The sequence below is a fragment of the Carcharhinus amblyrhynchos genome, chromosome 1 (genome assembly GCF_965287045.1).
Source record: "Carcharhinus amblyrhynchos chromosome 1, sCarAmb.v2.hapA, whole genome shotgun sequence".
In the NCBI taxonomy this organism is placed as follows: Eukaryota; Metazoa; Chordata; class Chondrichthyes; order Carcharhiniformes; family Carcharhinidae; genus Carcharhinus; species Carcharhinus amblyrhynchos.
In genome coordinates, this window is record NC_137324.1 from 52,971,796 (window position 1) to 52,998,322 (window position 26,527).

The 26,527-nt window shown below is 44.2% G+C and overlaps 1 protein-coding gene across 2 annotated transcripts in view; it reads left to right on the forward strand.

Moving 5' to 3' along the window:
• Positions 1-10,146: 10,146 nt before the first annotated feature.
• The window catches only part of LOC145338894 (coiled-coil domain-containing protein 68-like), a 58,433-nt gene continuing 42,052 nt past the window's right edge, over positions 10,147-26,527 (forward strand). The window contains exons 1-3 of one of the 2 annotated variants that reach the window (XM_080183320.1): positions 10,147-10,399; positions 21,649-21,787; positions 22,884-22,970. In XM_080183320.1, the coding sequence (XP_080039446.1) occupies positions 21,671-21,787; positions 22,884-22,970 (204 nt within the window). In that variant the 5' untranslated portion in view covers positions 10,147-10,399; positions 21,649-21,670. Of the gene's footprint in view, positions 10,400-21,648; positions 21,788-22,881; positions 22,971-26,527 lie in introns of those variants that run through there. The other variant, XM_080183397.1, reaches the window with a different exon arrangement.

Below are 26,527 nucleotides of genomic sequence, written 5' to 3' on the forward strand. Positions count from 1 at the left end.
AACAAGCAACCTGATGGAAACAACTGACCATCAATAGAAATAACAATGAGGTCAAGATCAGATTACCAGTCGTCCGGGATTGGCCTGGAGTCTCCAGGGATTGAAGATCAATCTCCAGGATACTGCCATGTGCAATCCTGGAGAAATACTATAGGGATATGAAAAGTTTATTTTCATTATCTTTGAATATTCCTCTCTATCGAGTGTATTGTAAATGGAAAATAAGAACTATTTGGCCAACAGGCAAGCTTCAACCAATTGGGTAATACGTCTTTCCAATTGACGTAGGAAGGCAGAGCATCATATGGATAGATGTGATGGCCGACTAATAATTGGAGTCTGGGGAAAGTCATGTGATGAAACCTTCAGGAGTATATCTAAATGCAGTTAGCAGCCTCAATTTAGGGCACTGCCAGTATTCATTAGGAGTACACACACACAGAACTTCAGGCAATGTTTATCCACCCTGTCGAGACTTGCAATCTGGTTTTGAGAAAATGGTGTTTAAATTATGTGACACTCCTTCCAGCATCGTCATTCCAGTACCTACAGTAGTTGTTTTTGGTCTGGCAATCTGATTGGTTGCTGTGGAGCATGAGTGTGGTAGTGCTGCACCTTTAAGGGAGCATGTGCTCAGGTCAAACCATGGAATATCAAGGCAGGAAGCTGAGCCCATCGAATGTGAGTGTGCTTGGCCCGGGCCATGGGAGGATCAACCGTTGAAGCCAGGAAGGAGTAGTATACAGTCGCATAGTTATTCTGTCTAACCCTGTTGTAAATATAGTTACTTGTTCATTGGAAATAAAGCTTGTGATCTTTAGCCTCATTGAGTCACCCTCGATTTACTGCAATGATTGTGAAAATCAAAGGGGGGGAGGGCAATTCTCCCCAAAAAAATTCTAAGTGTTGAATTTGTATTAAAACTGGAGTAAATCTTACTTTTTTTTCAGTGGGATTTTCAAATTGAATCCCACACTCTCTGCACTGCATGGTGCTACAGTGTGAATATGATTAAAAAGCTGGGAGTGGGGCCTACTCCCACTGGACAGGCCAGTAGCATAGTGCTGAGTGAGTTGCTGCATGTGCACTGATCTATCAGTGCCTAATGTTTGTCCTTTGGTTATTGAACCTTCTACACTGGAAATTGATTTTCACTTTTATGACTTTAACAAAAATCTTCTTGAACACTTTTATTAAATCCATCTTTAACCTTCTCAACTCCAAGGAGGATAATCCCAATTTCTGTAGCCTCTCTATATAACAGAAGTTTCACATTCCTGGCGCTATTCCAGTTGATCTCCTCTGCACCCAGTGAATCATTCAGTTAGAGTTCAGTGTGATGACAATGGCAAAGTGAATCATTAGTTTAAACAGCAACCTTATATGAAGAAAATGTCTCGCCCATGGAGAGAGAAACAGACTTTTGGGGGCAACCAGAGAGGATGTACCCCATAAAAAGGTGAGAGAAAGTGGGGTGGGATGCCTATCATCCTCCTACTTTCATGCCCTTTTGCCAGTGGCGATGAAGGTGGAAAACAACCCTTCTACCCAGAAGCCAATTGTACCACTTAACTGACCAATTAAGGGCCTTTCCCACCATCAGTATTTTACAATAATAGTTGTGAATGGGCCCTCCTCCATGTAGGAACACTGCCAGGTAAGCTCTGGTGGCTCAGCTGTGGGGTAGACAGTGGGACTGAGAATCTTCTATTCAGGCACCCTTTTGTCACTCAGGAATAATGATTGCCCTCAGGCAACAGCACTGACTGCCTTCACTGATAACACCCTAGCCCATCACCATCTGCCAACTGTATCATTGGGACCTGCCCCACTGGCTCTGGCACCCCAGACCCTACTTGTTGTGAAGGTGATGTCCTTCCCTAGCATTGTCTTCTCAGAAGACTAAGGAAATTTGGTATGTCAGCTACGACTCTCACCAATTTTTACAGATGCACCATAGAAAGCATTCTTTCTGGTTTTATCACAGCTTGGTATGGCTCCTGCTCTGCCCAAGACCACAAAAAATTACAGAAGGTTTTAAATGTAGCCCAATCCATCACATAAACCAGCTTCCCATCCATTAACTCCGACTACACTTCCCACTACCTCGGCAAAGCAGTCAGCATAAATAAGGACCTGACATACTCCGGACATTCTCTCTTCCACCTTCTTCCATTGCAAAAAGGTATAAAAGTCTAAGGTCATGTACCAACCGCCTCAAGAACAGCTTCTTCCCTGCTGTCACCAGACTTTTGAATAGACCTACCTCGCATTAAGTTAATTTTTCTCTACACCCTATGACTGTAACACTACATTCTGCACTGTCTCCTTTCCTTCTCTATGAACGGTATGCTTTGTCTGTAGAGTGCGCAAGAAACAATGTTCTTCACTGTATGCTAAAACATGTCAATGGATGGGAGGCCGATTTGTGTGATGGATTGGGCTACATTCATGACCTTTTGTAGTTCCTTGTGGTCTTGACTACAGCAGGAGCCATACCAAGCTGTGATACAACCAGAAAGAATGTTTTCTATGGTGCCTCAGTGAAAATTGGTGAGAGTTGTAGCTGACATGCCAAATTTCCTTAGACGGTGGGCTTTCTTAACTATAGTGTCAGCATAAGGGGACCAGGACAGGTTGTTGGTGATCTGGACACCTAAAAACTTGAAGCTCTCGACCCTTTCTACTTCGTCCCTGTTGATGTAGACAGGGGGACATTTCCTAAAATCGATGACAACCTCCTTCGTTTCGTTGACATTAAGTGAAGGACTCAATGGTTGACCCTGTATCCTGAGATTATGACCCCTTGTTTTAGATTCCCGAGAGGGTTGATTATCAACCATCAAATCTTTCCGATACACACCAATGGCAGGCGCTAAGTCCAGGAAAGATTCCTGGTCAATCATGTGATGGGAAGAAAGTTTGGGCAGAAATTAATGGTGAGTGAGAGGGCACACGCCTAACCCAAAAGACTATGAAATGAAGGGCAATGACGTTGGGCCCGCATCTCAATGTCATTGCACACTCGAGCGGTATCAGGCACAGATTGGCAGCACACCTGCCAACAATAAATCTAAAATGCATAAATATAAAAACACAATAAATCAGTACGAAGGCCATAAATCACATGTGACATCATTTTGGAAGCACAAACAAGAAGGCAGATTATTACCTGATGTAAATTGGGAGAGGGGAGCATGCAACGGGACCTGGTGTCTTTGTGCACCAGTCAGTGAAGGTAAGCATGCAGGTGCAGCAGGCGGTAAAGAAGACAAATAGTATGTTGGCCTTCATTGTAAGAGGTTTTGAATACAGGAGCAGAGACGTGTTGTTGCAATTATACAGGACCTTGGTGAGGCCACATCTGGAGTATTGTGCGCAGTTTTTGGTCTCCATTTCTGAGGAGGGATGTTCTTGCTCTTGAGGGAGTGCAGCGAAGGTTTACCAGGCTGATTCCAGGGATGGCTGGGCTGATATATGAGGAGAAATTGACTTGATTAGGATTGTTTTGGCTGGAGTTCAGATGAATGAGGGGGGATTACATAGAGACTTATAAAATTCTAACAGGACTGGACAAAATAGATGCCGGGAGGACGTTCCCGATTGTGGGGGAGTCCAGAACCAGGGATCACAGTCTGAGGATTCAGGGTAGACCGTTTAGGATGGAGATGAGGAGACATTTCTTCTCCCAAAGAGTGGTGAGCCTGTGGAATTCATTACCACAGGAAGTAATTGATGCCAAAACATTGAATGTATTCAAGAGGCAGCTGGATATAGCACTGGGGGGTGAACAGGATCAAAGGTTATGGGGAGAAAGCAGTATTAGACTATTGAGTTGGATGATCTGCCATGATTGTGAAGAATGGTGGAGCAGGCTCGAAGGGCCAAATGGCCTCCTCCTGCTTCTACTTTCTGTGTTTCTATGTGATGAATTGTGAATCTAGGTATAGTTAGTTATAGACTCATAAAGTCACAGAGGATTACAGCATGGAAATAGGCTCCTTGGCCCAAATTATCCATGCTGCCTAGTTTTTATTATTAAGCTAGTCCGAATTGGGCACATTTGGCCCATATTCTTCTGCACTCATCTTACTCACATAACTGTCCAAATGCTTTTTAAAAGACAAATTGTACCCACCTCTACTACTACTTCTGGCAACTCATTCCAGAGACTCACTACCCTCTGTGTGAAAAAATTACCCTTCGGAGCCCTTTTGTATCTCTCCCCTCTAGTTTTATATTCCCCTACCTTTGTGGAAAGATGTGGACTATCTATCTTATCAATCCCCCTCATTATTTTATGAACCTCTATAAGATCATTCCAACGTCTTCTACGTTCCAGGGGAAAAAAGTCCCAGTCTATCCAGCCTCTCCTTATAACTCAAACCATCAAATTTTAGATTAGTAAATAAAAGGTGCATAGTAAGCACTGCATGCAATCTCAATACACAAATTCACATGTTATTCTGTGTGTTTGTTAGTAAGATGAAAAACAGAGAACGTCTTTTTTTTATCATCCTGAATGCATTACTTTTTTGGCTTCAGCTTATCTGTTAAAATAGTGTGTAATTGGTTTCAGTACCCTAAAAACACCATTATACAGAGAAGGGAGACATCACAGGGGACAGCTTAATCAATTAGTATATCCCCGCCAGGCCATCATTCAGAAACAAATCCATCCAATACTGAGCATGTCCAACACAGTCACCATTTCACAGCATAGGAGAAGCAGTAAGCTCTGGATGGAGTGCAGGGATGTGTCTGAAATGTCCAGCTGGGTGAGTCAACATTCTTAGCAATCATTCAGTGGAAGTTAACCTCCAGGACTCAAACCTAAAAGCTGCACTGACTGTTAAAGGCAAGATTGTCATGACATCTCCAGGGGAATTAGATGGAAATTTGCAGGAATAGAAATTGTGCCTTGTTGAACCCATTTTACACATGGAAAGCAGAGAATTTCTCAAGACTAGATTCAGCATCCTGAGACTCATTCAGGCCTCACGGACTGCTACCTTAAGTAGGCGTAAGGCCCCTTAACAATAACGTTGAAATGCCTCATTTAAGCAATTTAAAGCAATTTGTCAGCATTGAGTTGAGTCTATGCCAGGCTTTCAGCAGCTTGTTTTTGTTCAGCCAGGAGCCTGGAGTTCCTCTTTTTAAACCTTACTTCAAAGTGAAGCCAGGAGGGGCAGGAGTGTTCACGAAGGGCTGATTTCCCACTGCCTCAGAACAGCAGCCAACATAATCCCATGCATCCTGGACATATTCGCTTCCACCTTTTTCCGTTGGGATAAAGATACAAAAGTCTGAGAACATGTACCGACTGACCCAGGGACAGCTTCTTCCCTGCTGCCATCAGACTTTTGAATGGACCTACCTTATACTACACTGATCTTTCTCTACACCTATTTACAAAGGGAAAGATACATTCTACACCCTCTCCTTTCCTTCTTCCCTATGCCCTCTATGAATGGCTTTGTTCGTATAGTGCGCAAGAAACAGTTCCTTTCACTGTATACTAATACATGTGACAATAATAAGTCAAATCAATTTTCCCAGTTCCATGGAAACGTGTTTGGAGGTGGGAGGATCAGGAAAGTGGTGGGACACTCCATCGTGATGGCCTCCAGGGTGACCATCCCAGGTGTGGGCGGCCATGGGAATTGGCAGCCAGCCCCATTAAAGCAGGTGGGTAATGAAGCCAATGATGGTCCAATCAAGAGCCATTTTCCCCAAGAAGTGGGCTCTCACGAGCATAGTCGTGGGCAACATGGCAGTCTAAAATGCTCACAGAGGTCCAGAAACAGCTGCAGGTATTCTTCTGTAAGCCCATAAGAAATAGGAACAGGAGTAGGTCTTTCAGCCCTTCACACCTTCTCCATTATTTAGTAATATCTTGGCTGATCTAAAAGTCTCCATGTCCACTTTGCTGCCTTCTCTCTGTAACCCTTAATTTCCCTACTGATTGAAAACTTATTGATCACAGTCTTGAAAATATTTAAGGACTCCACAGATTCTTGGGGTAAAAAATTCCAACTATTCACCACTCTTTGAGGGAAGACATTCTTCCTCAAATCTATCTGAAATGTGTATCCCCTACTGAGAGACTATGCCCTCAGGTCCTATGTTGTCCAATGAGTGGAAACATCCTGCCAACATTTTCCCTGTCTAACACATAAATCTTATTTGTTTTAATCATGTCCCCTCTCATTCTTCTGACCTCCAAAGGGTACAGACCCAACCTGTGCGACCTTTTCTATTCTGACAGTCACAGTCATCCTAGTAAACCACTCTGGTACTGTCTCCAATTATATATCTTCCCTTAACTAAAGGGAGTGAAACTATGCACAGTAATCTAAACAAAAACAGAAACAAAAACAATAAAAATTGGAAAATCTCAGCAGGTCTCACAGCATCTGAGGAGAGAGTAGAGCTAACGTTTCAAGTCAGGATAACCCCCCATCACAGCACTCTAAATGTGGCTTCACTAGTACCTTATACAGTTGCAATAACATCTCTTTATTTTTATATTCCAGTCCCATTGAAATAAAAGCCAACATTCCATTTGCCTTCCCTACTACCTTCTGCACTTTGTATGCGAGCTTTTGGGTTTCATGAACAAAGATCCCTGAGTCTCTTTGTGCTACAGCTTTCTGTAGTCTCTCTCCGATTGAATAATAAGCCGCCTCACCATTCTTTATTCCAAAATGAACAATCTCACATTTTCCCACGTTGAGGATCATTTGCCAATTTGCTGCCCACTTATTTAACCTGTCAATATTTCTCTGTAAACTATTTATATCCTCCTTACAATCTGCCTTCCCTCCCACCTTTGTATCATCCATAGATTTGTCCACAGTACACTCTGTTCCTTTCTCAATAACGTATATTGTGAAGAGCTGCAGTCCGAGCACTGATCCTTGTGGAATTCCACTGGTTACTATCCTCCAACCTGGTTGAAGACCCACTTATTGGTACTCACTGCTTCCTGTTAGTTAGCCAATCTCTATGCATGCCAGAATATTATCTCCAACATCATGAATTCCTACCTTGCATAGGAATTTTTTGTGTGCCATCTTATTAACTGTCTTCTGAAAATTCAAATATACAACATCTACTAGTTCTCCTCTATCAACTCAGGCTGATACCTGCACAGAGAATCAGAAAATCTCAGGATACTACAGTGCAGAAGAGGCCCTTCAGCCCATTGAGTCTGTACCAATGCATGAAAGGTCCTGACCTGCCCACCTAATCCCACCTGCCAGCACTTGGCTTGTAGCCCTGAATGTTATGGCGTGCCAAGTAAAAAAATCCAGGTACTCTCGTACTCAAGAACTCAAGAACTTTAGTAGATTTGTCAAACATGATATCTTCTTCATGTAGCCATGCTGACTCTGCTTGGTCAGATTATGACTTTCCTATTTTTTCCTTGATAATTGATTCTAGTATTTTCCAATAACTGGAGCTAAGTTAACTGATCTCCAAAACAACCTCCACCCCACCCCCACTGTAATTTCTGCTACTTCAGGGATGCTTGTAGTATAGTCTACAGTAAAGATCAATGCCATTTCTTTGTCCCCCATAGTTACTTCCTTTATTTCATTCTCTAAGGGGCCAATGTTTTCTTTTACTTCTCTCTTCATTTAATGTACTTAAAACAGCTCTTATTGTTGTTTTAATGTTTCTTGTTAGCTCACTGTCATTGTTTATTTTCCCTTCCAAATTTATTTTGGCCATCTTTGTTGCACTCTGAATCTATCCTACTCTTCTCGTCTACCACTAATTTTTGCCCTTTTTTATGTTTCCGCTTTCAACTTAGTACCCCCCTTAACTTCCTTGGTTATCCATGATAGGTTATTCACCTCCTTAGAGTTTTTCCTTCTCATAGGGACTTTTACTGGGAGTCATGAATTATTTTCCCAAATGTCTGCTGCTGCTCATTCATTGTCTTACCTACTAATTGGTATGACCAGTTCGCTTTGGTCAATTTCATCCTCATAATTCCCCTTCTTTAAATTTAACATTGATATTTCAGTCTTAATTTTCTTTTGCTCATGCTGAATGCCAAATTCTATCATACTGTGATCACTACTTCCTAGGGAATCCTTAGGCTTGAGAGCATTTACACATTACACATTATCAGATCCAAAAGAATCTGATCCTTAGTTGGCTTTATAACTAACTTCTCCAAGAAACCATCTCAGATGCACACGATTAATTCATTCTCTTGGCTTCCATTTCCAATTTGATTAGCCCAATCTATATAAAAATTAAAGTTGTCCATGATTAATGCTCTTGTTACATGCATTTGTTGTTTGTTGATTTAAACTCTTTCCTACTGTGTGGCTGCTTTTGAGCGGCCTATACAATACACCTACCACTACCTGTCTTCCTTTAGTATGTGTCATTTCCACCCAAATTGACGTCACATCCTCTGGAGGAGTCAACCCACCATTCTGGGGCCTCTTACAGTACTTTATCATCTTCTCATCACAGAAGAGGTCTTCATGAGCACTTCCATTTGAAGCAACACCACTTACACCCCCCAGCCCCTGCCCCTGAAAATCTCCCTCTCTTGCAGCACTCAATTGTCTCTGTCTAGAAATTAAGAACAAAGAAAATTACAGCACAAGAACAGATCCTTTGGCCCTCCAAGCCTGCACCGACCATGCTGCATAACTGAACTAAAAACCATTACCTTTCTGGGGTCCATATCCCTCTATTCCCATCCTATTCATGTCTTTGTCAAGACTCCCCTTAAAAGTCACTATCGTATCTGCTTCCATTACCTCCCCCGGCAATGAGTTCCAGGCACCCACCACACTATGTAGAAAGGAGTGTCCCTTGTATTGTGAATCCCTCTGCACTTGACTGCCAGCTAAGCTTCATTGCATGGTGGAGGCAGCTAATTAGGATTGTTGCTGGTGTTGGCTCGATGGGCCGAATGGCCTCTATCTACATTGTAGGGATTCCATGATTTTACGATTCCATGATTCTAAGAGGTGCTTTCAGCAATTGCTGGTAATATCTTGGCAGCAGATCTCTTCACTGTTGGTAATAATTCCATGAGGGAATAAAGCAAGTTGAATGGGTAAACATGCAAAAGAAAATGTGTTCTGTTGCAAATGTAATAATCACTATCATTAATATAATTCATTAAATAAATAAATAGCTGAATACCTGACCCTTGTAACTCACTAACGAGGTAGTTTGTTTGAGTCATGGTTGGCTTTTTTTATTGCCACAAAATCATGTCAGGCCTGTCGGGTGGCTTTGGGTTTCGGGGACTGATCACTGTGCCCAGATCAGATCTGATTTTCATTTCATTTTCCTAAGGTCCAGTACAGTGGGTCCTACCAAAATGGGTTTGTTTGATAGCAGCATCCTGGAGCACAATAACACTGGAATGAAGTTGCTCTGATATTTTTATTCTGTGTCTGTAGGATTGCCCCTTTGGCTCAGATCAAACGTCATATCACACGGAAGGTGGGGTACAATGTTTTATCTTGTCACCTTGGATCTTTTTTCTCTCTTACGGGGGCCATGAATTGGATTCAAATAGGTTTTGAATTTGGTTTTTGGAGCAAGCAAGGAATGGAATTGGGATCTGCTCAGTCTATTCTAAGCATTGGCTTTGTAACTTTAAGGATGGAGTTAAATTTTCTTTTAAATTACCATAAGATTGTTTGAAGAGGAGGGAGGAGTCAATGGGACATTGTTTAAACTCAGCTGACACAAGTACAAAAGTTGCTGCCACGTGAACATAAATTTAAATACAATTAGCACAGAGAATTTTCTTTATTTATTTAACCTTCACTTAAATGGCCAGTTTTTTTTTGATGTGGCCACTCTGTACGGATCATGACTGTAATGTTAAAACATCGCATGCAATTATGCTAATACTAACTAGGATACAGTAGTTAAACTGACCTGGGATGTCTTAAACCATGACCTTCAGAGTTGAATTTGCATACCTTTGACATGGTCATATTATTTTCTCGAAGATATCAGTCAGTGGTAGTAAAATTTGATCCATTCAATCTAACTCTTGGAGAAAGTGTATTTTTATGTGTTTACAATGCTGCTAGCAGCTGCCTGCATGACAGTCCACCTTTAAATAATGTTGTCACAGTAATGGGCAGAGTGCCAATAAGGAAGTACAAAAGTACAACTTTGAGTTTCAGGGACAATTAACAGGCTGTACTGTCTGGACCGGGACAAATGGGTTTCTACAAATCGTCAACTGCAAAGTACTTCAACTAACTGCATAGATAAATATGACCATGCTGCCTGATTTGGATAATCTGCCATCAAAGGTTTTATACTAGTAGCACCTCACTGCCAGGTGCTGAATTACAAGCATATCCGGTTTTCAAAGCTTTTGTTCCACCTCTGAAAGGTGAGTGAGACATCCTTTTAAACACTTTCTTTTATAAAAGGCAACAGCGATTGCACATTCACAAATTCTTTCCCTAAAGACTATGCTTTGTGTTTTGCGACTAAAATGAAACATTAAATAAGGAAGCTATTAATTGTAATTTTAATTCCTGTCATAAAATAGTCACAATCTTTTTTTTTACTCAGCAGGCATTTCTGAATTGTGATTCATTTATCCCAATGCACAGTAGGATATAAAGTATCTGCCCTCCGAATATCTGCAAACCAAATCATTGTAAATTGGGTCTTGAGTGTATGTAATTCAACTGCTGGGATCCAGTTTTGGGTCTTCTCTTACATGCCATTTAATTAAGCTTCTATACATCCATTAAGTAAGGTCTGGTTGATTATACTTTGAGCTATGATCCGTGTTGTATTGTATCTTTTGCTAGGGCATGCAAAACAGATCATGAAACTAGATTAGACTGAAATTCAGATCAGGTTGGATTACACTTTTTGGTGGACTTCTATTTGAAATAGAGTTAAGTCAGATCGGGTATGTTCTTAGCACTCGGCTGTCCAGTTTTGTTTTAGCAGTGGAGGGATTTCTTATGGCAGGAAACAGAAGTCTAGTGCGGAGAATCAAAGAAGACCACAAAATTGTACACACTCTTTAAGGATTTCTTCCTATCCGTTATCCGAAACATATTTTTCCCTCAATTTAATATGGCCTTGTAGTGTTTTGAAGTAAGTTCACCTTCCCTTCTCTATTTAATATTTTCTGGCTCTGTGGGCTGGGAGAGGGATCAACTCACCTGGATGGTTTATGGGAATGGCAGGAGTTCAGGGCCGCACCCTGGGTCTGTCCCATTTGTTCAGCCACCAAAGTTGCAATGTACAGTCCACCAAGTTATCCACCTGCTACCCCCTTTCACAACCTGGCAGCAATTTATTGACGTATCTGGCCTTACGTATTGGTTACCTAGGGAGGTTTCCCAGCAAATATGTCCCAGGAATTGCTATGCTTTCTGATTGGTTCCATACTGAACTTTGGAAAGGAGTCAAAAATGTTGCAAAGACATGGTAATCAATCCCAGATTGATTGACTATATCCAATTGTCAGCTGTTGTTTCACCTATGGAGAAAAAAAGTAACAATTTTTAATGTCTTCTTCAGCCAGCAAGGTCAGAGAAGCATTCTTATTTTTTGCTCTGTTACCTGAACCAAATACAATGTTCAAGATGTGGTTTGTCGAGCATACAATACAATTCAGCAGAGTTTATTTTGTTTTAGATTTACTGAGGCAGCAGTGTGTTCTGTTAAACCACACGAACTGTTCTCCAATCTAATTTGACTTGCTTTTCTTTATTACGCAAGAGCCTGGATGATGTAGTTTGTGTGAAAGAGCGAAGCTCAGATGGTTTATCAAGTTACCAAACACACCCACCAAATTATATTGCCAGATTGTGGAAGAAGTTTCTTTCAGTCTTGTTTTGCTATTTGGAAGTCCAGTTCACGACATGTTGCTGGACTCTTTAGCTCTTAAATTATGATTTGCAAGTTTTTGCAACCCATCGATCTCAGGCACAGTGGCAGCAGACCCCACTTCCCCACCCCAATGATCTCAGACAGAGTGGCAGCAGAACCCCCCTTCCCCTTCACTGATCTCAGGCACAGTGGCAGCAAACCTCCTTTTCACCTCATCGATCTCAGGAAGAGAGATCCACCGCAACCCTCCACCCTACAGATATCAGGTAGAATGATCCATCTCCTCACCACCTGGACCCTCCTTCACAAGGCCCCCATCTCCTCCGGACTCCAATGGCTGTGTGACACCTTCCTCTCTCTCCCCTGTCCCCAATCATTGATGTAGAGATGTTGGCATTGGACTGTGGTAAACACAGTCAGAAGTCTCAGAACATCAGGTTAAAGTCCAACCAGTTTATTTGGTAGTAAACCCACAAGCTTTTGGAAACGCTGTTCCTTCGACAGGAACAGAAATGCAGAAATTCCCAATCGTTGAGGCGCTGATTCACTCCGCCACCGTACTCCCCCAACCCCCTCCCCACCCCCCACCTCCCCATCAGCACACCTGGAAGTTCCCACTTGCCTTCACCTCAATGCTAACATGCAAATTGCATGGAACTTGCTGGAATTCTCTCTCAAATTGCCTGCAGTGGATCTGCCCTGAGGGCAGATCCATTAAAAACTCAAGAATGGATAGGCAGGCAGGCATTCCTGCACAAAATGTGCGCACGATCAGCCCCCACTCCCCAACACCGCCCCCCCCCCCCCCTCTGATTTTCTGAAGGTGACCTGGGGGGGCTACTGGATGCAACAGAGGCGAGGTGGGACACCCTTTTCCCCCCAGGAGGATGCTGACCCAAGGGAGCTGATGGAAATGCGGCCTGGGAGGAAGTCTCTGCCTCGGTCAGTGCCAGGGCACTGGCCACCCGAACCATGAAGCAGTGCTGGAAAAAAGTCAATGACCTCATCTGTGCAGCAAAGGTGAGTGCTGAACCTCATTTTGCATCTTACCTCGAATTTCCCCCAGATCCTCCCATCCCCAGCACCCTGCATGCTTTCAGTTCCTGACCCCCAAGCACCTCCTTCCTGCACCCCCCCAAGGGGCCCACTGCACATGCTCTCTGATACTCTGAGGCCACCACCTGATACTCTGCAGGAATCACACCATCATCTCTTTCATGGCTCGTTCTATCTCTACAGGAGAAGACTAACCATAACTCCCATGACAGGGCAAAGACAGGGGGTAGTAAACCAGACTTCCGGGTCCTCACCCTGTTTGATGAACAGGCACTGGAGCTGTCAAGGGAAGGGAGATGCACCTGTTTTTCCTCCACTCACTTTGAGCAACTTCCCGAGAGCTCTGCTTTCAGGTGCGAGGGGCAAGGAAACGCACGAGGCATGTTTATTTGCACAAAAAGGGTAGTGAGTGGCTGGAACTGGCTCCCAGGGGGAATTCATGGATGCAGATAGGATAGTGATATTTAAGGGGTGTGTCTACTGCAATGTGAATGCGGTGGGAATAGTGGCATATGGTTCCTGGAAAGGTAGGGTGCTACTAATCCGATGGGTAGCCTGGTTGCTACAGGCTTGGAAGGCTGAATATTACTTTTTTGGTGCTTTGTTCTATGTTCAGTGGAGAAATGTGAATCACGCGTTTGGCATCCCAGGTTCCTCTCCCTCCCTTGTGCTTAACCTTGTGTCTTGTGTTGCAGAGACAGATCTGGGCACCCCAGGGCCATCTAGACTCCAGGCCCCTACTGCTGCTCCCGTCCATCCTGGTCCAGATAGCTTGGACGAGTCCTCAGGTGAAGGGACTTAGACGTCCCTTCACCTGAGGGTGGCACAGTTTTGGCATCAACTTCCACATCACAACTCATCATCCCAGATACTGACACATTGGTGGGTCCAGTTAGTGGTAAGGCTTCTGGGTCACTCTCTGGTGAGCACAACACTTCTGCCGATGTACTTTGGGTGGAGAAAGGAATGTTCAAGATCTCTGGCATGCGGGGGCCTGCTGGAGCCGAGGGCTCAGCTGGCCCCAGGCTACATGCTAGGCCTCTGAGATCACTTCTCCCTCAGCTGCCGGAGATATAGCAACGGGGCCAGGGAATGCAGGAGGGGCTGACAGCCACACTGACAAACTGCGAGGCCGTTGGGAGGTGTCCCAAAGCTTTAAGGTGGACCAGCCTGTCTTGCACGGTTCCCAGGCCAACACTGCAAGGGTGGTGTCTATGGTGGAAAGCCTAGGGCAGGGGATCCTGACCATGAGTGGCAGGCTCCAACTGATAGCAGAGTCACAGCAGGCCACAGTTGAGGGACTGAATAGGCTTCTCGAGTTTCTGCAGCCCATGGCTGAGAGGCTCGAGAGTTTGCAGGAAACCCAGCAGGACAGTGTTGAGATACAATGGGCTATGGCTACAGCCCAGTCACAGAGGGCCACGACTAAGGACTTGCAAAGTGTGGCCCAGTCTCAGAGAGCACTTGCTACGGCCATTGAGAGGTGGCCTCGACTCAGGTGGCCAGGGCAGGGAGCTCAACCACCATGAGTAGGACACAGGATGTCGTCCAGGGCTGGCAGTGCCAGGTGATGCTGGAGCTTCTGGAGCTCACTGCAGAAGCACCGCCATCACATGGAGTGACCCCGGGGTCCACAGGAACCCCAAGGGAGGTGGAAAGGCTCGAGCGTGTGCCAGGGCCTTCCAGCCAGGAGACCGTGGCTGTGGCTACACCTTCTGACTCCCCCCCCACCTTTCTGACACGGGGCATCTCAGGAGCAGCGGGATGGAAAGGGTGTCGTGGAAACATCTCAGATACCTGGAAGCCATCCAGGGCCCTCAAGGTGCAGGGCCTCCAGAGGATTCTCGCCATGGGCATCACAGGCCGTGAGGCATGATAGGCAGCTGGTCCCCTCCACCTCCGATGTACATTCTGGGGAGTCACTGAGACATAGTGGTATGTTAAAAAATTGTAGTTGCACTGAGATGCCACAGGTGAAGGGCTGCACTATTTGGGAAGATATTTAAGCACCTTAACATTTTCTGTTCACAAGGCTTAATGTTAGGATGTCTTATTTAAACACCTTTATTGCAATTAAATGTTTTTTCACCATCCATCTGTGACTAAATCCTCTTCCATTGATGATCGCCAGAGGGATGCTTCATGTTGATGTCAGTTGGGGAGGTCCCTCAATGCTGTGTCACTGAGAAAAGGAAGTCATTGCTTCTGCAGACCCCACGAGCAATTCCACCTGCCCCGGGCCTCTGTTTGGGGGTTTCAGATCCCTTACCCACTACCCAGATGTGGGCCCAGGTGCCAGCGTGCATGCAGAGCTCAGGTAGGAGTCAGACTAGTTTGCACCAGGGCATCATCATAATAGTGCTTAGCGAGCTGTCATCACTCTCCTGCCTGCCAAAAAACTCTAACACAGGCCCACCGCTCTGGTGTGACAATGTTGCAGGATGTAGAAGGAACTTGGGGGGAGGAGGGATGGAATGGAAGCACAGACACAAACCCCTAGCTAGTGAACCGCCTGGTGATCAGGGCCTCCCTTGCTGCCCTCGCAGTTTGGCTGCCAGCCCTCCAGTGTCTGATTGGTGTTCCTTGGCATGCTCTTTGTCATCTTCCTCCTCCTCCTCTCCCTCCTCCTCCTCCTGCTAGTCATCCTCCCAGTTGACACTCGGCTGGTCAGCCCCCAGTATGTCACCTCTCTGTCGAGCCAGATTGTGCAAGGCACAGCAGACGACCACTACGTGGGAAAGATCAGAGGGCTGTATTGGAGACCCCCGCTAGATCAGTCCAGGCTTCGAAATCGCATTTTGGGAAGCCCAATGCACCTCTCCACTATCACATGGGTGGCCACAATGGTCTCATTATAGCGGGTCCCTGCCGCAGATACAGGCCTCCGCACAGGCCTCATCAGCCATGTCCTCAGTGGGTAACCCACATCACCCAACCCCGCAGCTCGGGCTCCTCCTCAAATGCCTCAGGGATGCCCTAGCTCCTGACAATGAAGCTGTCATACGCACTGCCTGGATGTCTTGCACAAACAAATAATATTCATGTTATGGTCACACACGAGTTGAACATTCAGGGAGTGGAATCCCTATCTGTTGACAAATCTCTGTGGTTTCTGTCAGGGGGCTTTAAGGGCGGCGTGTGTGCAGTTGATGGCCCCCTGTACGTTAGGCATCCCTGCAATGGCTGCGAGCCCTGCAGCCCAAGCTTCCTGATGGGCCTGGTTAAATTTGATGTACTGCCCTGCCTGGGCATACAGGGTCTCTGCGATCTACTTGACACAGATATGCATGGCTGATTGGGAGGTGCAGAGACATCTTTGTCAGGGGTCTGGAAGGAGCCAGTCACATAAAAGTTCAGAGCAGCCGTCAATTTGACAGCCTCCGAGAGGGGGGTGCACGACCCTGCTCAGCAACAGCCTCCCACTCCCACACACTGGCAGAGTTGCCACCAAGCCAAGAAAGAAAATGGGCGCAACAAGAGGACACATGTGAATAGCAGAGAGCCATCGGATGTTATGCACCTACCTCCTCACCAACCCTGACTGATAGAGTGCCAGAATCAGACTTATATGGAGCATGTCTGTTTTGCGCTGATTCCAGATTGGCGTACGTGGTGGTAAAAGGGAAAGTGTCAGTAAAGTTGGGCATGTAGCCCAATGCATTTGCATGGCCATCACGCGTGTTTTGGGTGTGGTCCTGATCGCATCCATTTTCCAGCCTTGGTAAAGGGGGAACCAGTGCAGAGTCAGGCGTGGATCGCGCTACTCACCTCACACTTGACTTTACCAAGTTTTCGTGCCCAGGTGCAATGCAATGGTAAAATTGGGCCCTAAGTATCCAAAGATGCATAGATTAGTTCAATTAGCCACAGCAAATGAGTGGGGTTACAGGGAAAGGGTGGGGATGGGTGGGCCCAGGTGGGCCTGTTTCATAGAGTTGGTGCTGACTTGGTAGGCTGAATGGCCTCTTTCAGCACTGCAGGGATCCTATGAACTGCATCTTGTAACTGTCAGTTCTAGGACAGCTTGGGTGGAATCCAGTGGATTAACCAATTGTCGTTCATCTCAGACAGGGGCACATAAAATTAGAGAGATGAACATGTGGCACAAAGACTTGTATGGTTCAAGTGGGTATCAGTTTGCAGGACGCTGGCATCAATACTGGGGAAATTGGGTGCTATACCATTTGGACGGCCTACATGTGAACTGAGCTGGGACCAGAGTTCTTGCAAACTGCATAACCAGGGAAGTAGGAAGAACTTTAAACTGACTGGGGTGGTGGGGTGGGTTATGCAATGAGATTCTGGGGAGGGGATACGCACGTTTACAAAGCAAAATTGTGTGGTGACATTGCAAGGCAGTTATTTAGATAACGCTATCCAGAGTGTGCAAATATTTTGAAAAGCAGCAAATAGCGTCAAATGAGATAAAATGATCAAAAGGCAAAATGAATGGCTCTTTACTTAAATGCACAATGTATTCGGCACAAAATAAATAATTTAACAGCAGGAATCAGATTAATAGATGTGATCTTATCTCCATTACAGAAACATAGTTACAAGGAGATCAAAGCTGGGAACTCATAAGTGATATGTGACTTTTTGTAGGGCCAGGCAGGAAGCCTGTTCATAGGTAGCACGGTGGCACAATGATTAGCACTTCTGCCTCACAGCGCCAGAGTCCTGGGTTTGATTCCTGGTTTGACTCTACATGTTCTCCCCGTGTCTGCATGAGTTTCCTCCAGGAGCTCTGATTTCCTCCCACTGTTCGAAAGACGTACTGATTAGGTGCATTGACCCGAACAGGTGCCAGATTGTGGCAGATAGAGGATTTTCACAGTAACTTCATTGCAGTGTTAATGTAAGCCTATGTGTGACAATAATAAATAAAATAAGGAAGGGTAAAGCTTTGGGGGGTTCTGAAAGCTGGAACAAGTACTACAGCAAAAATGATTTTGAATCTGAAGATGTAGAATCCATATGAGTGAAGGAAGACAGTGGTAGGGGTAATAAGCAGGCTCCCTAACAGTAGCTGTACTGTAGGATGGAGAATAAATCAGGAGTTACCGAGGGCATGTAGAAGCGGCAGTACTTTAATACGAGGTGACTTTAATCTTCAGGTGGATTGGGAAAATAAATTGGCAGAGGTAGCCATGAGGAAGAATTCACAGAGTGCATTCGGAACAGTTTCTGAGAACAATGGGTTGTGGATCTAACCACAGATCAAAGTATTTTGGATGTGGTAATATGTAATCAGGCAGATTTAGTAAACAATTTCAGAGTACAAAATCACCTAGGAAGAAGTAGCCATAACATGGTAGAATTAAGCAGGTATGGCAGAGGGTGTTAAGAATTGAGCAGGAAATCCAAAAGCACTTCTACACTGGTGGGATTTCTGATGACATGACAGTCGGGCTTTCAATTTGCATCTTGTTTGCACTGCAAATCAGGCATTTACACCTGGTTGCCTCCCTACATTGGGCTGTCCATTCATATCGACATGCCCTCAGATCAACATGAATCATGAGAGGCCCCCATCATGGTAGCTGGTGAACAGAACCCACCAAAGGTATAAGGTAAGTACGGCATCTGGGGAGGCGGGGGCAGTGGGAGGGCGAGGTCACACCTGGGAAGTACCCCAACACTACCCAGAAATTCTCCTCTATTGCTGGCCTGGCTCTGCCCTCTGACGCTTAGTCCAGGGGGCAGTGCCAGGATGGTTCTGCAGGGAGATGCCGCAGGTTGTGTTCCATGGACTGAGAGATTCCATGTCCGTGGAGGGGGCCTTCCATGTCCCTGGGGGCACCCGGTTCTGGTGGTGAGGGGGGGTGCATACAGGGTGAGCAGTCAAGTTGCTGACAAGACATGCCCATTCAGAGCTACCCCACCATCGTGACGTCATGGGACCTGCCCACCTCCTGTGTCAAAAAGTATGGTGGAAAAATCCAGCCGTGTAGCCAGCAAGCTACTCACCGCTTTTCTGGCTTGAATTGACACTTAACTGAAAAAAATCAGAAAATCCTGCCCTTGAATTTTTATTGTAAAGGTCACCAATTCACCTTGGACTGGGAGCAAGTTTGCCTTTTTCTAAGATATCACTTGACCAGGTACGTATTTGAGGGGGAAGGAGCTATGTGCTTATTTGCACAGCAATATTTAGTTGATGGGTGAAGGGGGGGACTGGTAATGTTAAAATGGCGGCACAGGCTCGTTGGGCCAAAGGGCCTGTTTCCCGGGCTGTTTTGTTCTTTTTTTAGTTCTTTGACTAAGGCTAGTGGTTTACTAGCAATCACATGACAAAGACAAGGTTTGAGTTTTGGATCTGTTGCTTTCATAATCAGTTTGTTCTGGGGAATAAGCTGAGAAAGAAGGCTGCCCCAACTCTCCTTCTCCCTATCTTGCCTGAAATGCAATGTGTGGTTCATCAACCTGCAACCAGAGAATCCTCATCTCGGTGTAACTTGTCTTCAATTGGAAATCTTAAAAGCTGAGATAAGGAGATTGATCCGTCTCTATTTTTACCTCCCCTCTGAGATTCTGTTGGTGAGACTCTGTACAACTACTGGGACCAGTGGCCTGGCTTCACATGAGGGAGTTCCAGATCAACAGCATAAAAACCCTGTGAACTTTATCTTTTATTTTATAAAGCCTATCCTGTGGGGCCCATCTCTGCAGAGATCCTATCTGTTTGTCTTTTGTTTGTTTGCTTGTGTGTGTGTGTGTATATGTGTGTGTGTGTGTGTGTGTGTGTGTGTGTGTGTGTGTGTACTGGGATATGTTTTAAAACAAGGATAGTTATGATTCCAGGATACAATTGTGTGTATACCAGTTCCTGCAAATTGTTTTCAAAAAGAACTTAAATTTCATAATGTATCCAATATTCTGAGTTTATTGAAAGAAGTCTGGTTAAAGTCTCTTTTATTCTGCGTATCAGTGAAGGTAAATAATTAGTATTTTGGTGAGTAAATTAAACTTTAGACTGATATGCAGTGCAGCATGTGATTAAAATAAGGCAATTAGGATGTTGGCACTTATTGCAAAAGGACTGGAGTATAAAAATAAAGAAGTGTTGCAATTATATAAGGTGTTGGTGAAGCCATATCTGGAATATTGCGTCCAGTTTCAGTCTCCTTATTTGAGGAAGGATGTGGTGGCATTGGAGGCTGTTCAGAGAAGGTTCGCCAGATTGATTCCAGGGATGAAAGGGTTGACGTATGAGGAGAGACTGAGGCTTGTACTTGCTGGCGTTCAGAAGGATGAGAGGGGATCTGATTGAGGTATATAAAATTTTAAAAGGGATTGATAAAGTAAATGAAGACCAAATGTTTCCTTCTATGGGGCAATCTAGTACAAGAGGTCAAGGATATAGGTTGAGAGGTAGTAGATTTAAAACTGAGATAAGGAAGAACTACTTCTTGCAGAGGATGGTGAACTTGTGGAACACACTGCCCCATTGCGCGGTGGAGTGTGAATCATTTCAAGAAGGAGATAGATATATTTCTAATAAAAAAAAGGATGAGGAGATATGGGGAATAGTTGGGAAGGTGGATACGAAACCAGGGCGAAATCAGCCATGATCTCATTGAATGGCGGAGTATGCTCAAAGGGCTGAATTTACCTACTTCTACTCCTAATTTCTATGTTCCTCTGTTAGATTAATGATGCAACTTGTTGAACGATGCAGCTAGATAAACAGCGTACTTCTTCTTTCCTGGTCTTTTCAAGACTTTTTTAAAAATCCAATTTATGGGATGTGGGCATCGCTAGCTGAGCCAACATTTATTATCCATTCCTGAGGACATTTAAGAGTCAATCACATTGCTGTGGATCTGTAGTCACCTGTAAACAAGGTAAGACCAACAAATTTCCTCCCCTAAAGGACATCAATGAGTCAGATGGGTTTTTACAACAAACAGCAATCGTTCCATGATCATCATTAAACTTTTTTTTAAAATTCCAGATTAAAAGAAATTGGATTCAGGTTTCACCCATCTGCCATGGTGTGATTCATACTCAGGACTGTGGATCACAAGACCAGCAATAATACCACTGTGTCACTTCCTCTGATGGCCTTCATATTTTTAATTTATTCCAGGAATATGAGCATCACTTGCAAAGTCTGCGTTTATTGTCCTTCCCCAGATGGTCTTGAGATGACGATAAGCACTGCAGTCTTTGTGATGAAGTTTCACCCGCTATGCCATTAGTGAGAAAGGTCCAAGATGTTGACTCAATGATGATACAGCAACATTGAAATATTCCCTAATCAGGACAGTGTGTGACCTGCAGGTGGTCTGCTGACCTTGTTCTTCTGGGTGGTAGAGATTGTAGTTTTAGAAGGTGCTGTCAAAGGTGCCTTGGTGAATTGTCACAGTGCATCTTACAGTTGGTACACGCTGCAATCCATGTGCACCAGTGGGGGTGGGAATAGATGTTTAAGGAATAGTTGGATTGCAGATCAAGTGGGCTGCTTCATCCTGGCTTGTGTTGCGCTTCTTGTGTCGTTACAGCTGCATTTGTCCAGGCAAGTGTAAGATAGTCATAACAGCTTCAAGGTTTTCCAGAAATGGAATAAAAAAGACTTGAACTAAACATTTTCTGTATGAGAGAAGATAATTCATATTAATCTGAATAAACACAAGCACTATTTAGGTTTATAAAACAATAAAATGAATTAAGGGATCACATAATATAATGATATAATTTTTCCTTTCTTTGTCACCTAAAAAGGTTACATAATAACTGCACTACCATGTACTGCACCGAGCCCAGAGTGTTGGAAAACAACAGCCATGAACCAGGAGGAAAAAAGCTGTACTACAGTTCCACCACAGCTCAAATTCAGGAAGAGACAGAATACATAAAAAAGGTGAAATAATAATCCTGATGATTCATAAACTACTTTGTGCAGATTTGCTGACCAATGTTTTATTATTGTCTGTTAAAACGGCCACTTGAAACTCCCATGATTAATCATTTGGTTAATTCATGGAACATCAACATTGCCCACCACAATGAAACTAATGCATAAGATGATCATGCAAAATTGGTCCTTTTGTGCTATCTGGGCAATGACAAACATAGTCAATATGAAAGTTGGCTGTTGTAAGTTGGGGAGCAATGTGGAGATTTGTAAGCAGGGGAGTCAGGGGATCAGCAAAGCAGCAAGGGAAAACTTACTGCAATATGGATACTGCAAGGTGCAGTCAGTCTCGATCTACTATCTGGAAGGGCCTGAAATGGGCCTCTGGTGCCCCATTGCCTGAAGGTGCAACGGATGTAGGGTCAGCAGAGGCTTTCAAAAGAGCACTGGATCACTATCTGGAAAGGGAAATAAATGGAGGGTTGTGGGGAAAAATGCACCAGGTGAACTGCTCCCTGGGAGGGCCAATGCAGACACAATGGGCTGAATTGCCTCCTTCTGTGCTGTAACCATTCTATGGTTCCATGATTTATAGGTAATGAGCCTAATAATAGTTTTGAGTGGGCATCTTAATGGATTTGGAATATAGTGCTCTCCCATCCCAAGCCAAGTGTACCTGCCTTTCACCCAAAATAATGGGTGTGGAAGGTTCCATTTTCTAGGGGCATACCTTATGTTTCTGGAGGTACACTGCTGCAATATTGAATTGATAAGCACCTTCCATTCAGCTATGTGTTCTGACCAAGCAAGAGCTGAATAACCTCAAGGTGTTACAGCAATTAGATTTTCTTGCCTTGAAAGGAAAGGCTATCTTAGCAACAACTTATTACAAAATAAAATATTGTTCAAAACATGGTTCAGTACCCCTACATTAGGAAATAATGTATAAACTCAGGGGGTCTGCTTGTTGTGACTGAAATATTTAAAATGAAGGCCTGAGACCTGGTCAAGGCAAAGGCCCCCAGAAAAACCTGGAGCTCAATTTAGGAGCAAGTTGAGTTTAAAAGTATCAGTTGTTCAGACTTTTAATCTTTCTATCTAGATGCGAATTACATTGCAGAAAATGCGACAACAATTATTTGGGAATCAGGACGTGGTGACTGATGGCCAGCAAACTCATGAAATGAAGGTATTTTGAGCTACATTATTTACATTTGCTGATTTAAATGTTGCTAAGGGAGGATCTCTAGAGTGAGCACTATCAACTGTAAACTATTACTGGGAGGTTTCTTGTTCATACAAAAATCTTTTTTCTATCAAGCTACCCGGACAGTCAAGTAGGTAATTGAGCTTTTTAACACTTGCTCGGCAGATTGGGATTCCCTCCTTTGCTGATGTATGGTTGGTAGGATTTGTAGCCACCTTCCCAGCCATTTGCAAATAATTGTGACATGTCCCCAGTGACTGTTCCACCTGTACGCTGGATGGTGCCATATTAAATAATAGTTACAGGAACAGGTTTGAGTCAGCTGTCACCCAAGTGCGGAGATGTGAAACTGATCGGCCAAAACTGCACACGGAGGAGAGTCGGCCTGGCTCTGCAATTGAATATATTTAAACCTCTTCTCTCAGTTCTAGCAAAGAATGGATGCCAGAAAAACATTATTTAAGGCATCCGGAATCATATAGCCCCTACAGTGCAGAAGGAGGCTATTCAGCCTGTTGAGTCTGCACTGACTTTCCAAAAGAGCATCCTACCCAAGCCCACAGCATCAGCCACCCCTCTCCCCATTCCCATAACCTCATGCATTTAACATGGCTAATCCCTTTAATTTACACACCTTTGGACACTAAGGGTATTATTTTACCATTTTGATTCGAAGTGCTGGGCAGACTTGAAAGTGGGAATGTTTCAGACCCGACTTTTAGACCCGTTTCAGGCACCCCCATACGCACTCTGCCTGCAAATTAGCGAGTCTGGATGGTGCTGCAGAAATCTGTGGGGCTAAATGCTCCTGAAACCCTGCAGCTCCAATTGACAGCTCCAACTGCACATGCACAGGAAGTGTTAGAATGCTGCTCCCCTGTCACATGCCTCCCGGGTCATATAATGACTTCCCCTGGCCCCCAGACATTGCCCCACTCCCACAACATCACTGACCCCCTTATCCACCCACACCCATCACCACCCAGACAGTTCATGGGTCCCTCCCCCTTCCTCCCCACCAATCACAAGTGGAGTGGCAGTGGAGCCCCTTCCCCTCTACTGATCTCAAGCAGAGAGCCGTCGGGTGTTAGATACCTACCTCCTCACTAACTGGAGCACTCAAGTTGGATTTCTGTGAAGCATTCGTGCCATTTCTTGATGGGCAAAGGCAGTGGTAAAAGGGGAAGTGCCAATAAGGTTGGGCATACAGCCCATTATGCCAATTTAAATGCTCTCAAATACATTTAAATGGCTGTTGCACCTAATTCAGGTGCGATCGCGATTGTGGCTATTTTTGGGCTTTGGTAAAGGGGAAACTGGCATGGAAGCGGGCACAGATCACACTATTCGCCTCACACCCAACTTCACCAAGTTTTCACACCCGAAAACTGGCACAACGCGATGATAAAATTGGACCCCAAGAGGCAATTTAGCATGGCCAATCCACCTAACCTGCAGTTTAGGAGTACGGGTGGAAACTGAAGCACCCAGAGGAAACCCACACAGACACGGGGAGAATTTGTAAATTCCACACAGGCAGTCACCCAAGGCCAGAATTGAACCCGAGTCCTTGGCATTGTGAGACATCAGTGCTAACCACTGTCCCACCGTGCTATCAACTGTTTTCACAGGAGTGTAGTCTGCCATTCAATTCTCATTAGTGGAAGTAACATCCATCATCACCTCAAAGCGGTATAGACAGAAATTGTGATGAATGATCCCATTCTGGTATTTATTAACTTATTTGAATGTGTTTTCAAAGGCATCGCTTCCAGAGGGAAATGCAACATATGCCAAACAGGCAGACATCCAGCATAATGAATCTCCATCCAACTTTCCACTCCTTGCTGATACACTACTGTGCTAATGTAGGCAGAAAAAAAATTCCTCACATTCCATGTTTGGACCACAAGACTTTACAGAGTTAGATGGTTTCAGTCAAAGCAGCAATAAGTGGGTTATTGTTGACCACACATCCCTGGGATAGAGGAAGGAAAAATCAACCGAGATCCAGCTGATCACCGTTCAGTGACCTCTGTTGGAAAGTGGATGTTTGCATGTAGACTTTAAATGAGGACATTCAGGTTGATATTAATTAGGCTTGAACAAATTCATGTATGTCAAACCTTTGGATAAAGAATAATCACTTAGTAAAGGATAAAAGAAATAACTTGCATCAATATAGCCTTTCACAATGTGAGGAATGCTGCCAGCTAATTAAGCATCATCAGGTAGGAAAGGGAGAAGATTTGGTGTGTGGATGATCTTACTCCCCCTTTGTCAAGAGCTGGTCAGGGAAAGGACAAGTTTGATTCCTGCAGCCAGACTAGTTACACTGAGAAGTGGTTTGGGTTGAATCTTTGAAATGATCAATTTGAAACCTGAGAGGTCATTCGCTGTGGGCCTGACCTTTGGCTATTGACTGTGAAGCATTGTGATTGCTGTTAAAGATCCTGGCCTATGGATACAAAACAAAATTGCTTATTTGATCTCTTCATCCTTCTATGATGATCTTTTAGGTACTCTCTGATCTGACAGGATTCTACATCCTGCTCTTCACTCCCGCTACTCCAACCTTTTCAACCACTGTATTGCTATCATCAAATTTTCTCCTTGACACCTCCCTCCTTACATTCAAAAACCTCAAAACCTATTGCTTAACCTGCAGTCAAACCTGGGCTTTGTTATTTCCCAATCTTTCAGCTCTCCTCTGTGTCTAAGCTATTCATCAACATTATAAGGTGTTCGGAAATATCTCTGTTCCTGAGGAAGCACCATAGAAATTAAAGTTGCAGTCACGTGAACAGTTCTGGTCTCCTTTTCAAAAGACAATCCAGACAACAATGAGGAAGGTGCAGAATATCTTTGCAGGAATGATAGTAGAACTGAGAGTTTATACCTTTCAAGAAGCTTGAATATGTTGGGTGTCTTTCCTTTAGACCTAAAGAGGTCTTTAAAATTATGGAAGGGTTTTGATAGAGTAGATCTAGTGAAAATATTTCCATGATGGCTCAGTGGCCCAGTGGTTAGCATTACTGCCTCAAGTGCCAGGGACCCAGGTTCAATTCTGGCCTTGGGTGGCTGTCTGTGTGGAGTTTGCATGTTCTCTCCATGGCTGTGTGGGTTTCCTCTGAGTGCTTTGGTTTCCTCCAACAGTCCAAATATGTGCAGGTTAGGTGAATTGGCCATGCTAAATTGCCCCTTAGTGTCCCAGGATGTGTAAATTAGAGTGACTAGTTGTGTGAATTAGGGGGTTAGGTCTGGGTAAGATGATGAGTTGACACAACAAATGGCCTCCTTCTGCACTGTAGGAATTTGTGATTATAAGATTAGAACTAGGGGTCAAAAGTATAAGATTGTCAGGAATAAATACAACAGTAAATTTTGGAGAAGCTCAATTCTTTAACCAGAGTGCAAAAAAGTGGAATTTGCCATCACAAAGGGTAGTTGAAGCGATTATCATTAATACACTTAAGGGAAGTTTAAAAATGCACAAAAGAAAAAAATGGTTGTGTGATAGGGTTAGAAGAAGAAGACTT